Here is a 13,481-nt window from a genome sequence, read left to right as displayed (position 1 = left end):
GCCCTCGAGGCCCCTGGCTTGTATTATGATGCTTGTATGACTTATTTCTGTTTTTATAGTTGTGTTGTGATATCTTCCCGTGAGTCCCTGATCTTGATCGTACACGTTTGCGTGCATGATTAGTGTACGATTGAATTGGGGGTGTCACACGCGCGAAGGCCAGAAGCGCTCCTGGGATGCAGCTCTATTGAGCCCTGGAATATTGACGCAGACACGCAGCTAATTGTCCTCGCCAGGACAAGGAGCCGTGCCAGGCGGTGGGCGGCGGTCACCGCGCATGGCTCTCGCCTCTTGAAGCTCCTCGGTCGTCTTGGTGATGAACTCCTGAGCACCTGGCACCCCGTACCTTGTGCCCTCATGAGGGAAGCGTGCGATGAAGCATGCCTCCATGTGGTGCCAGGGTGCCTCCCTCGTGGCGTTGGCTAAGTCAGAGGTCCTCCAGAAGAGAGCCCCCGAGCCCAGCCTGAGGAGGGCGCCGGGCAGGCCTTCCATTGCGAGGGAGGGAGGCGCCCCATCCATGGGCGCAGGTCCTGAGGTGGTGCGGCTGGAGACACCGCTCTCCTGAGGCTCTTGGCAGAGCAGCTTCTTCTCTTCTTGGGGACAACCTCAGGAGGGTAGATGGCGCCTTCGTTGTCTGGGTCTTCGATCGCCGCAGCCTGGTAGGCGCGCTCGAGGGAGCACACCGCGTCCTTCTCCTCGCAGGCGATCGTGGTGATGTAGCGGTTCCCTGGCATCTTGAGGACGTTGTAGCCATGGTGGGTCACCGCCATGAAATTGGCCAGGGCCGGATATCCAAGGATGGCATTGTACGGAAGGCGGATGTGGGCGACGTCAAAGTCGATGAGCTCGGTGCGGTAGTTGTCGCGCTGGCCGAAGGTGACAGGGAGGTGGGTCTGCCCTATCGGAGTGGTGGAGCCGTCGGTCACTCCTGAGAAGGGCTTAGTGGGCTGCAGCTGATCATATGGCACTTGGAGGCGGTCGAACATCTCGATGGAAAGAACATTGTGCCCCGCACCGCCATCGATGAAGGTCTTGGTGACAAGGACATTGCTGATGACGGGCGAGCAAAGCATCGGGAGAGCGCCGACAGTTGCCGCGCACTTAAGCTGGTCAGACGAGTTGAAGGTGATGGTGCACTTGGACCACCTGAGCGGACGTGTGGCTTCGAGCCTGGGGGGGGGGCGTTCACCTCACGAGTGAACTGCTTGAAGATGTGCTGGGAGACTGGGGCCTAAGCACCACCCAAGATGCAGGCGATGGCGCGAGGCTCCTGGAAGCCCCTAGCCCCTCGTCCTGGTGGTGGTCGTCATTCCTTCTTGATGGTGGCGGCAGCGGAGGGAGGCCGCATTGCCCCGAGGACGGTCCTCACGAGGCTGGTCTCTCCAGGCGCCCTCGCGAGGCTGGCCTTGCCAGCGGTCCTCTCGAGGTTGGTCGCGCCACTCCTGGCGGGGACCGCGGTCGTCCCAACGTCCTCCACTTCTGCCTCCTCCGCGGCCGTAGTCTCGGTCGTTGCGCTCGAGGCGTCGACTGAGGCGCCCATCCCGAATGGCCCTGAGCTCCTGACAGTCATTGGTGTTGCGGCTGTGTACGTTGTGGAAGACGCAGAATGGACGGCTGCCCTTGGACGATTCTGGGTGGTCGTAGCCGTGCTTCATTTCTGGTTCAGCCGTGAGCACGGCAGCCCCCTTGCGCTTCACGTCCTTGGCCTTGGCCTTCTTGTCTTCTGGATCGACCGCTGGGAGTTCGAGGAGGGAGAGGTGCCCCTCCTCAGCTCTCGCGCACTTGGTTGCCATGTTGAACATCTCCAGAGCCATGCACAGGTCCTCATGGATGGCGAGCTCCTCCTTCATCTTGACATCACAGACGCCATCGGAGAACGCCGAGATGATGGCTTCGTCCGAAACCTTGGGGATCTTGAGGCGAACGTTGTTGAAGCGTTGGATGTACTTCTACAGGGTCTCCCCTGGCTGCTGCTTGATGCGCCGCAGGTCACCCACGGCAGGCGGGCGGTCGCGAGTGCCCTGGAAGTTGGCGACGAAACGCTCGCGCACTCGCCCCAGGAGGATATCGATCCCGCGGGCAGATTCAGGAGCCACAAGCGCGCGCCATCCTTGAGGGCCATGGGAAACTAGTTCGCCTTGACCTTTTTGTCGCCGCTGGCCGCCTCGATGCTTAGCTCGTAGAGCTGCACGAACTCCGCAGGGTCGGGGGTGCCATCGTAGCGTGGAGGCAGGTCGGGCTTGAACTTGCCCGGCTAGACGACGTTGCGTAGCTCAGGGGTGAAGGTGCGGTAGCTAGCTGTGGTCACCGGAGCCCGTCGTGGAGGTGGAGCCTGACCTTGGTGCTCACGCACCACCACTGCAGGCGGCGCGCGGTCTTTACGTGGTGGTGGAGGGAGCGCTGGAGCACCTTCTTGCGGCCGCTGGACCTCCCGGCAACTTTCCTGTTCGCACGCGGGCATCCTGCGTGGTAGGTCACGCCGTGGGGCCGCGCGTCTTGGACCGAGGGCGACGTCCTGATGGGTAGGTGGCGGAGGCCCTCCATGGGCTACGTCGCCCTTAGCAGGCAGCGGGCGAGGTAATGAGAGGGACGGTGCAGGCGAGCCCCCAGCCGCGCTGACTAGCTCAGCGATGCGGTCTAGCCAGTCTTCGTAGAGGTCGTCGACTGGGCGGTAGCGCAGTAGCTCACGCACCATGAGCAATGCAGCCTGCGCGTTCGCCGGGCCATGATGAGCGTGGGACGACGAGCCGGCGGAGTCAGGACAGGGTGGCGGTGCATTCGTCCCACCGCACGGAGGGGTGCATCGACGAAGCTTGCTGCTCGTGCCCCGCCGGGCCGGTGGTGGCGTTGGCGGCAGGTGATGGAGAATGACGGGGAGGCCCGCCGACGGGCGCCGTCTGGGCAACGCGAGGCGCGAGAGCGGCTCGACGCTCAGCACGGGCTCGACGAGCATCAGCCATGGAGACAGTGGAGCAGCGACGAGTCGATCGACGGAAGAGAGGCTTCGACGCACCCCTACCTGGCGCGCCGAATGTCGGATTCGGGGTTCCGCAGACCCTTGAGAGGTTCGAACTCTGGGGTGCGTGCGAAGGACTCCCTCTTCCTAGCCTGGCGGCTCAACGATTCCACAGCCTATCTCGACGAACCCAAGGGACAAGGGACAAAGCAGTTTATCCTGGTTCGGGCCACCTTGCGGTGTAATACCCTATTCCAGCTTTGTGGTGGATTGCCTCGAGGGGCTGAGGATGAACTAGTACAGTGGATGAACAGCCTCAAGAGGTGAGGTGTTCTTCAGCTCGATGAGCTGGTGAGGTGATTTTGGTGGAATTGATCCGTTCCCCCTTATGGTGGTGGCTAAGTCCTATATATAGTGGCCTTGGTCCTCTTCCCAAATGTAGGTGGGAAGGGATCCCACAACGGCCAAATTCAAAGGGAGACAACTAGTACAAGATATCCTGACAAAAGTAGTCTCCGCCTGCAAAAGGCTCTGGTGGTGATGCTGAGTGGGCTCCACGATGACCTCCGTCCTGTCGTCCTGGCGGTCTTGATCTCGTTGCACCGATATGGAAACCTTTAGTTGATTCCTCGGGACCCTGCACCTGCGCTTGCCTCCTTAGAACCAAAAAGGAAGCTGGTACACTGCGCCCGCTGATGCCCGTCTGGCCTTGGTTGTCATGGCTCACGTCATGTGAACCTCGCGAGGTGCACCTTGCATTGATATCTCCGCTCCTCGGGAGCCAGCCTAGTGAGGCCACCCCTCAGGGAGGTCTTGGTGTCGTCCGCCTCGCGAGGCTTGTCCCCTCGCGAGGGTCTTGGGTCGTTGTTGCTGAAGCTGGGCCGTACAGGGCCGTCGACGGAGCCACACCATGGGCCTCAGGCAGGCAAGTCTGGGCACCCCCGTTCCCAGGACGTCGACATATGGGGCCTTAGCATGACGACTTTCCGACTATCTACTACAACATGTTTTGACCAGCTCCGACGAGGGAGGGGCGATGACGGTGGCGTGCCTTCGGTTCACTTCAGTGCTTGTAGTCGTTGCTAGGTGGTCTATGGATTTGGATGTAATTTTTATTATTTTTTGTGTTCGTTATACTGCCATGATTGAAAATGAATAGATCGGAAGTTTTCTCGCATTTTTTTCTGATCTTTCTGAACATATTGAGCAGGGCTTAGCGCATCTATAGCCGGGTACCTCAAACCCGCCTCATACGCCCGGGCGGGCCGCCCGGTCACTGTCCGGTCACGTTTTTTCGACCCGGACGGACGCCTCAAACGGGCCTCAAATGACCGGGATGACCGGCACCCCTCATATCTAGCCCAAATGGGTGAATATGGGGGTGCCTGGGTGCGTCTGGGCACGGCTGTCACGTCGGTTTGACGGCAGGGTCCCACGCGGAAACGCCCGGAAACCCGGCGGTTCGACGGACGCCGCGTGGCGCCGCTTCGGCTCGTCGCCCAAGACCAAATCCGGCTATTTAAGCGCCGGTGTCCCGCAACCATAACCCATCCACCTCCACCCTCTTAGTGCCGCCAGTCCGAGCCCATCCACCTCCTCCCTCTCCTGCTCCAGCGCTCTGCCCACGGTCCGACGCTCCGCCCACGCTCTCGCACTCCGCCATGGTCTAGAGCAAGATCACCTACTACGCCATGCTGACACGCCGGAGCGCCTCTACGAGATCCAGCAGGATTTTCGGGTGAGGCAAGCCGCACGCGCCGCCCGCATCGCTGTCGGGGTTCCTCCGGACTCGCCGGAGCCGGAGGAGGAGGAGGAGATGGCTCTGATGGAGGTGGAGGAGGCGGAGCAGCGGGAGCCGGAGCTGCCGGAGCATCAGCTGCCTGGCTTCAACATGGAGTAGGCGGAGGCGGAGTTCGTCGTCACTCAATCCGACAAGATGGCGGAGCAGCAGGCCATCCTGGAGTCCACTGAAGGCCAACTGGGCGTTTCTCCGGCAGGAGCAGACGGAGTCCGATGCACTCTTCGCCGAACTCGATGCAGAGGAAGCCGGAGCGGAGCAGTCGGAGGAGCCGGAGCCGCAGCTGCCGCCCATGCTACCGGAGCCGGGCACGTAGATCATTGACATCTCCGACGACGAGTAGGTAAGTGATTGACATAGTACATAAGTTTATTTTAGTTTGCATGTTTTTTATGGATTTGAGAATCCAGCATGAGATGTCTGGATGCAACTATTGAAATTTGAGGAATACCCGGTCATTGGCCGCGCGTCGGCGGGTGTTTGAGAGGCCGGATTTTCCAAATCCGGCTGTAGATGCTTTTACAGGCTCCTCCCTAGTCCACCAGGGCGCCGCTGTCTTCCTCCTCTGGATCTGGCCGTCCATCGCCCCGTCGACGCAGAAAATTCGGCTGTGAGCCAACAGCCAAAGCGTCCCTCTGACTCCTAGCAAATCCAGAAAGATGGCCCTCTAATTTGTCACCATTGCTTCGCTAATTCGATCGCATCTCTGGACCACCCGCGATGGGTTTCCCACGCGCAATGAGACAAGTTCATCAGGGGCCATGAGTAGAAGTCAACCTACCTTCCAGCTAAAATTCGATGGAAACTCTAGCTAGCTACATGATGCACAGCCCATGCACGCACGGGCGCACGACTGCTCTTGGAGCGAAGAGCCGGGCGCATGCATCCATGCATACATACGATGCGTTGACCCGCCTGCAGGAAAACGTACGGGGCAAACGACATCGCATATTCCCTGGTTTCGATCATGTACACTAGACAACACATGCATACTGGAGTAGTATCTCTTCTCAACCCCCCTCCGTAATGGTAACCAATAATTGTATAGTACAAGAACTACAAGAGTGGTAGCATTAGAATAGCTAGCGCATGCACTGTGAAAAACCCTGCCTTCTCTTCGATGGTTCTGTGAAAAAACCTCGAACCAACGTACTACACCATTGACAGTTCTTTTACATAGTTATTAGTACCCATGGAAAAAATTACCATCGACGTCGGGAAAATTGAGCGGCCGGGCCGGCCGACGGGGGATTTCTTCCGCAGTGCCGACGCTCGTACCGTTCGTTTCCACACTGATCACCCTGGACCGTACGTGACATGCTCACAGCCTGGATCGATCACACCACCTACTCCACTACAACCATGAACCTAACGTCTCTCGTGCCGTACGTAAGTACGTATACTATTGTCAGTGTCAGTGGATTCTTTACTTGGTTTGTCCATACATTCTTGACTTGCTTGGTTGTGCATCTATGCATAGTTAGTCAAGCAGTTCTATAGTGTAGGCACTCGAGAGATGAGAGTGGGATGGACATTCTTTTCTTGTCTTCTAGTAACTAGTTACTCCGACCTGTGCATGGCTAGCAGCATTTCCCGCTTTCACGTGGAAATGGACCTCGCGAAGCATGCATGGAAACGGTCCCCGGACCCCGGTCGATCATATATACATACATACAAGCAGGGTACCAGACGTTGTCAGAGACTCGACGACAGTCGTATTTGTTCCTATCGTACCTCTACGTGCTGTACGTGATGGGCTTTCGATTTGTAGAAGGAAAGTCCCATCATTTTTGCATCAATACTGCATATATTGGCGGCATGCATGCATGTTAGTTGCTCGGTTGACTTGTATCCGGTCGCCAAGTTACCTACCCATTCTGTGATTAATTTGGTCCACATATTTGCGAGGCCACCAACCTCTATGATCTTCCATCCATCTTACACCAGCAGTGCAAGTAGCTTCATGCTAATCTTATTTTGTCTAACTAATTTTTGTTTTTTAGTCTTAACCAATACTTTCTACTTATGTGAATAAGTTCAGCAGTAACATAGTTTCAAAACTCCAAACTGACCAAAAAACTAATTAAATATACTCCAATCCCTATGGTATATACTTCCAATCAGTGCCCGGGGCTACCCCTTTTCGAAAAGAAAAAAACCTTCCAATTACTACGTACTGCCCCCTTGTTCAGAGTGCATATGAGTACAAGAACAAGGTAGCTATTATAAATCTTTGATGCATGTGTGAGTTACTCAAGGTCACGGACTTCACTTGACTTGCTACAGTCCATATTGTACGTGCTGACATGCTTGTATGCACATGATCAAAGCAACCCTAGCTACCAGCTACTCTTGAGAATTCTTCTCTGAATTTATGTTTTTCTTTTGCGTTCTCTGCAATTGGGGCTAATGAAATATTCTAAAACACGATACTGATCACTGTGATGAGCAATGATCGAGATGGATGTGACACTAACCCTACCTATTGCTATTACTACCTAGGCGCCTAAATCAAATCGTGTCATATGACTTGACACAAGGAATGTTTATCTCAATCAATATTTCCAAGAGTGAATTAATTAACAAAATTAAAAGATCGTGTATGATTTTAAATTCTGTAACCAACGGCACTAGTACAAATATTAGCTTAATTTCAAGTCGGTAGCTAGAGTCGATTTTCACCAAAAACAAATTCAGCGGACACCACAAAGCTAACTCACTCGTTAGAAAAAATGACAAATTCTGGAAAACGCCTATTTTTTTGCTAGAGATGTTCTTAGTCTAATTGATAGTCAAGATAAATCTCAAAATGCGCACAAGCCTTTTAAACTCGAAAGGAGGTAATGGTTCAGAGTCGATGTTGTCTTAGAATAAAAAGAGAAAGAAAATCCTAAAGTACAATAAATATGATCCCTGGTCGATGAGACATAAGGTCTTGGGCCGCCTGGCAAGCTACTTCATCGATTCACAACACGACTTTGTCTGCTATGGCATTTCTTCCGTCGTGGGCATGTTGATGTCTCCCTCTGTTCAACGAAGCTCCAGCGGCAACGTGTGGCAGTTTTGCCTTTTCCCCCTGAAGGGCTTCATTGCTTTTCTTGCAGGGTCTTTTTGCAAAGTGTTGTATTATGGGTACCTCTGAATTTTGGCTACGTGTGGTTTTGTAACTATGCTCATGAATGAATGCACATGGTTTACCTAAAAAAAGTACCATAAATAAACCAGAAAAGAAAAATCTTTTTTGCCAGAAAACTTTTGACCTATTCATCTTCAATCATAGCAGTATAACAAACACCGGAAATAATAAAAATTACATCCAAATCTGTAGACCACCTAGCGACGACTACAAGCATCGAAGCGAGCCGAAGGTGCGCCATCGTCATCGCCCTTATGGGAGTCTGACAAAACTTTTTGTAGTAAACAGTTGGGAAGTCATCGTGCAAAGCCCCATATATAGGACCAGCGCACCAGAACAACAACAACCACTGATGAAGAGTAGCGTAGATCGGAATGATCGAAACTAAAGACACACGAACGTAGATGAACAAATTTGAGCAAATCCACCAAAGATAATCTGTCGGAGACACGTCTCCACACACCCACCGGCGATGCTAGATGCATCACCGGGACGAGGGCTGGGCGAGGAGAATCTTATTCCATCTTCAGAGAGCTACCGCCATCTTGTCTTTCTGAGCAGAATACAAATCCTAACAAAACTCGAAGAAACACGTAAAAACGGACGCTCCCGCCGGCAAGGGCTGGGATCCACGGGCCACAATGGTCCTCAAAAATCTTTTTTTATGGAAGAAACCATTTTTTTAACACAGCACAATCAGAAAACGAAAATCTTAAAACTACAGGAATAGTTTTTTTTTTAGGTTTTTACGTAGGTGTAACATTTTTGGTAGTTGGAATGGGGTTAGACCTTGCGCTAGGCCTGGATCCGCGCGACACCATCCCACAGGGAGGCCGATCGACGCCGGGACGACCCGTGCATGGTGCATGCGTCGCTCCGTGCATGGATCAACGCACTGCAAAAGGCAAAGAACGGAATAGAAAAGGCAGAGTAGACCTCTCTACCAGCTAGCTCATGATACGAAGAATTTATTTCACATCCATCGATCACCAATCGCACCGCTAAAGCATAAACCCTGGCCGCGCTCGCACCCCATGCATGCATGGACCACCCAGCTGCAGTGCCCACACATGAGCTGCCTCTCCACACCTGCCTGCATGCATGCTTGCGTGTGGAGGAATCACAGTGCGTTGGAATATAATGTCACCGCCAGCAAGAGAGTGAGAGAGTCACAGTGCTGCCTTAATTTCTCAGAACCACCAAAAACATAATTTCAGGGATTAATCCCCTCAAACTTCATGGCAAAAAGATATTTTCTTAATTTGCAATACGGAAGGAAAACATTTCCCTTTTTCTTGACGAAAAAGCGAAAGATACGTTGCGAAAAAGACCGGATCAAGGAACCCAGGGTGACGAGCCGGCCAGGATGCACAATCCACAAACGAGAGATGCAAGCACCCATCTCAGTCACAGGAGCGGTAGCCGCCCAAAGTTGTTCTCATCCTGGCTGGTCATTTTCGCCTCTTTAACTCCCTTTGTTGGTGACCACTTCTTCCCAAAAGGTCACTGGTGCCGTTTCTCGATCGAGTGCTGCCCAAGTGTCCATCCACGAAAATCGTGTAGCACAGTTTGGTTTTATCCCAACCCGGCCGGCCTATCATATACTCCACTATGAATTTTGCCTTGTTTGGCAAAATTCATCCGAAAATCCTTCAACTCAAAGGACCCGGCTAGTTAATTGGATTAATAAATACTAACATAACAGGTGGTAGGAACCAAGTTGTTTTCTTCAAGTTCAACCGTGATGCGTGACGGCTCTAGCTACTAGTAGTAGTTTATAATCATCAAATGTATTGTCTTGGATCTTGCAAGGAATTCCAGCTCAAGACCAACAAGTCTGTCGACCTAGCTAAAGCACCAAAGGCACACATCACATCAGTAGGAACACTACGTGCACCTAGTCCCTTGTATTCTCCTTTTATTTTATTTTCTACCATGCACCTTCGGTAATTCAATTACCACGTTGATACAATTTTTATACAAGCTATAAAGTAGAACTTTCCACATTCCTTCTAAAAGCTACAGTTAATGTGTGTGCGTTCATAGGGGTAAATGTATGCGCGTGTATATGAGCGCTTGCGTTTGTACTATGTTTAAAAGAAGCTACAGTTAATTTATTTTAGATCATATACTACAGTATGCCATGATATTCCATGTACAAATATACCGGCATGATTTAAGCAATTATACATGCTGTAGGGAATCATATATCACAAAAAGGTTTCATCATGTCAAATCAATACATGTACATAGTTGTACCACTGTATTATTAAGGCTAGCCAGTGCTTAGTAGCCACTACAGTAGCTACTAGCCATTAATTATTACCAAGTTAATCATCGGTTCAATCAAAACTAACCAGGATGATTAAGCAAAGCCTCCACTCCAGTATATATCGATGGTGCAAACTCCACTCTTATCCTCTCTCCCTCCCACCTACTTGCGCACCCCCAAATTGCTTGCCTTTCCTCAGCCATCTGGTTGCCCTAGCTAGCTGGCTCGCCGGCCTGCTGCTACCGTGCGCACACGCGCGCTATGCGGGCAATAGGCACGGCGAGGGAGAGCCGGCAGCCATGAGCAGAGACGTCGACGAAGGAAGCGTTTCGGCGGCGACAGCAGGAGCAGGAGGAGGAGGGGAAGTGGGTGGCGAGGCGGCGGCCGGCGTCAGCGACGAGGCGGCAGTCGACTCGCATGAGAACGACCTGGTGATGCCGGGATTCCGGTTCCACCCGACGGAGGAGGAGCTGATCGAGTTCTACCTCCGGCGCAAGGTGGAGGGCCGGCGCTTCAACGTCGAGCTCATCACCTTCCTCGACCTCTACCGCTTCGACCCATGGGAGCTCCCCGGTACATAGTCATACACACACATACAGCACCGCTTAACTCAAATTGGGGTCTTGATTAATTTCTTGGTGTTGGCAGCAATGGCGGTGATTGGGGAGAAGGAGTGGTTCTTCTACGTGCCCCGGGACCGCAAGTACCGGAACGGCGACCGGCCGAACCGGGTGACGGCGTCGGGGTACTGGAAGGCGACGGGGGCCGACAGGATGATCCGCGGCGAGAACAGCCGGCCCATCGGCCTCAAGAAGACGCTCGTCTTCTACTCCGGCAAGGCCCCCAAGGGCGTCCGCAGCAGCTGGATCATGAACGAGTACCGCCTCCCGCCGCCCACCACCGACGCCGATCTCTTCTACAAGGTAATTGCTCCGATCGAGCGAGCGAAATTCGACTAGGGTTTTGGAATTTGGAGGCCAGACTTAAGACCCCGGAAATTCCTCATCTCTTGATTGGTTTTTGTTTTGCAAATTCTTGGGAAGCTAGCTATATATCAGCCGTTGTTCATGCTGTTAATCATTGATTTGATCTGCTTTTTGTTCACTGCTAGCTTTTTTGTTGGTTGGCATGATTTACATGAACATGTGACATGCCTTTCCTCTCTTTCTTTTCAGATCTAAGAGCTTAGGGTTCGCTTTTTGCTCGTTCTTTTTGGCATACATATGGACATGTACAAATGCTACCATGTTGAATTCAGAATTCCTCTTATAGCCAGCTAGATACCACTTGCATGTCCTCCAGATTCTTCAAATTAACTATTTGCATGTCCAAGCTAAACAGTCGATTCAGTTCCCCTTTGCTCAAATATTCAGATCCGAACTTAATTGAAGCATTTAATTCCATCTCACAGCTAGCACTCACTTCATATGAAAAGCATGCACCCTGTTCCTCAGTCCTCACTCAATTTACTGCAACCTATGCCACCTAGCTAGTATCATGTACGTACTCGTGTAAGATCTTTGGTATTGGCAGTAATTTCTTTAGCTTTGACATGTTGCAGTAAATTTTGAATTCCTAATTTGATCGTTCTTGGTTTTTCGACAAAGGGTGGATTTGATCGTGCTTGCTTATGTAGTTTATCCGAAGTTTCACAAAATGTCTCATGCATGCAGTCCGAGATCTCGCTCTGCCGCGTGTACAAGCGCTCCGGCATCGACGACGGCCACGGGCGGCCCTCCTCCAGCAACGTCCAAGCGTCGTCCTCGGCGAGGCCGGGCACCTCACGCACCATTATTCCGCCGGCTGGCCAGCAGGTGTCATCACCGTTGTCCACGCCGATGTCACCGACGCAGCAGCCCAGCTTCCACGGCATACTCGGCCAGGGCGAGTGCTCGCCGGCGCCGCTGCCAGCCATCATGGACCAGGCCACCGCGCAGCTGCATCAGCCTCCGCCTCCTCCTCCTCCGAGGCCGAGCGCCTTTGCGTCGGCGATGAGCTCAACGATGTCGGTTGCGCCGGCCGCGAGGAGCTGCACGTACTCGCTCATGGCCCTGGCAGACGCACCCATGATGGGCAGCAGTTCCACGCCGGGGGACGAGCTGAGCCGGCTGGTGGGCCACAGCCAGGCCTACCCTAACCACCCGGCCGTCGGCAGCCACTTCCTCCCCTCACCATCGTCGTCGCAAATTCCGCCCCACGGAGAGATGCCGGTGTCGCCGGCCGACAAGCTTTGGGATTGGATCCACCCTGACACCACAGGCAGCAGGGACTACGGCAGTTCTAGTTTTAAATGACTCCAAAACCAAGTAAATGCAGTCTTGTTGACAGGAGGTTGCATTGCATATGCCAGTGGGCAGTGGCACTGGGCATAATTCGTAGGTTTTCACAGCCACGGTTAACTCTGAAAACCATCAACCTAGACTTTACATTATAGCCTTTCACCACTCCACAGCAAGTGGTATATATGATTCAGAACTAAATTAAGATACGTATAGCACTGATGTTGTAAGCACAAGTTGGTGTTCAGTCAGTCTAAATGTTCAGCTTCATGTCTTAGTTAACTCCACAGCAAATGAGGCTAGTTTATTTCGGTGAATGGTGATCACCCAAAATCTAAGCCTCTGGCAGGCAGTTGTTTCTAGCATTTAATCTGCATGGCACATGAAATAATGTGTGCATGATTGGCGGGAGACCGTTGCAGCAGGGGTTGTTTCTTTCTGCATGAGTGGGGGGAAGACTTGCAGGCGCGGTAGGTACGTGTCAGATAAGGCGAGGATTAACCGGCGTGTGCATGGAATAATCCATGTGATTATTGCTCTTGCTCTTTTGCGTAGTGTTTTGCTCATTGCTGTGAGCCACTGGCTGCAAAAGGTAAGGATACATATGCCGCATGCATGTTTTGCATGCATGGTTAGAGTTCGTCTGTGCTGAAGTGCATGTGCCGGCCGGCCGGCCAGGCAAGAATGACTGGGCGAGATGCCTGTCGATTTGTATGTATCTGCTATTTGATTGATGGAGAAGACAATCTACTGGCAAATGGCGTAAAGACTAGTTCGTAATTTTGTTGTTATATACATGCATGCTGGATGCAATAGCTAGGTTTTGGCCGGTTTCGCTCTCTGCACTCTAGGATGTTTGTTACATCAATTTAGGTTGTATGATGATGGCAGCCGACTCTGCTATTCATTAATTGTAATACCCAACTACAATTCTCCAATTTGCCTTGTTGCATATTTAGAGATAAATCTACCGGAGCCATTAGAAAACAATTGGCCGCATGCATCTCTCCGATGCAGAGGCCGGGGGAAATCCTCATTTT

At 52.5% G+C, this 13,481-nt stretch overlaps 1 protein-coding gene across 1 annotated transcript; it reads left to right on the top strand.

The window, feature by feature from the left end:
• The first annotated feature begins 10,327 nt into the window (after nucleotides 1-10,327).
• Nucleotides 10,328-12,674, top strand: LOC123182055 (transcription factor JUNGBRUNNEN 1). Its single transcript, XM_044594508.1, has 3 exons — nucleotides 10,328-10,735; nucleotides 10,811-11,085; nucleotides 11,836-12,674. Exons 1-3 carry the CDS (start codon nucleotides 10,462-10,464, stop codon nucleotides 12,454-12,456), a joined length of 1,170 nt encoding a protein of 389 aa, XP_044450443.1. The 5' UTR covers nucleotides 10,328-10,461; the 3' UTR covers nucleotides 12,457-12,674.
• Nucleotides 12,675-13,481: the final 807 nt, after the last annotated feature.

Source organism: Triticum aestivum, chromosome 1D (genome assembly GCF_018294505.1).
Source record: "Triticum aestivum cultivar Chinese Spring chromosome 1D, IWGSC CS RefSeq v2.1, whole genome shotgun sequence".
Taxonomy (NCBI): Eukaryota; Viridiplantae; Streptophyta; class Magnoliopsida; order Poales; family Poaceae; genus Triticum; species Triticum aestivum.
Note: the sequence above shows the minus strand (reverse complement) of the source record. Positions and strands in the feature narration are given on the sequence as shown.

Excerpts from the sequence above, each read along its gene's own strand:
- LOC123182055 (XM_044594508.1), top strand. The coding sequence starts at position 10,462 with ATGAGCAGAGACGTCGACGAAGGAAGCGTTTCGGCGGCGACAGCAGGA. Across the intron at positions 10,736-10,810 it reads CGACCCATGGGAGCTCCCCG|CAATGGCGGTGATTGGGGAG; the intron begins GTACATAGTCAT and ends TGGTGTTGGCAG. Across the intron at positions 11,086-11,835 it reads ACGCCGATCTCTTCTACAAG|TCCGAGATCTCGCTCTGCCG; the intron begins GTAATTGCTCCG and ends TCATGCATGCAG.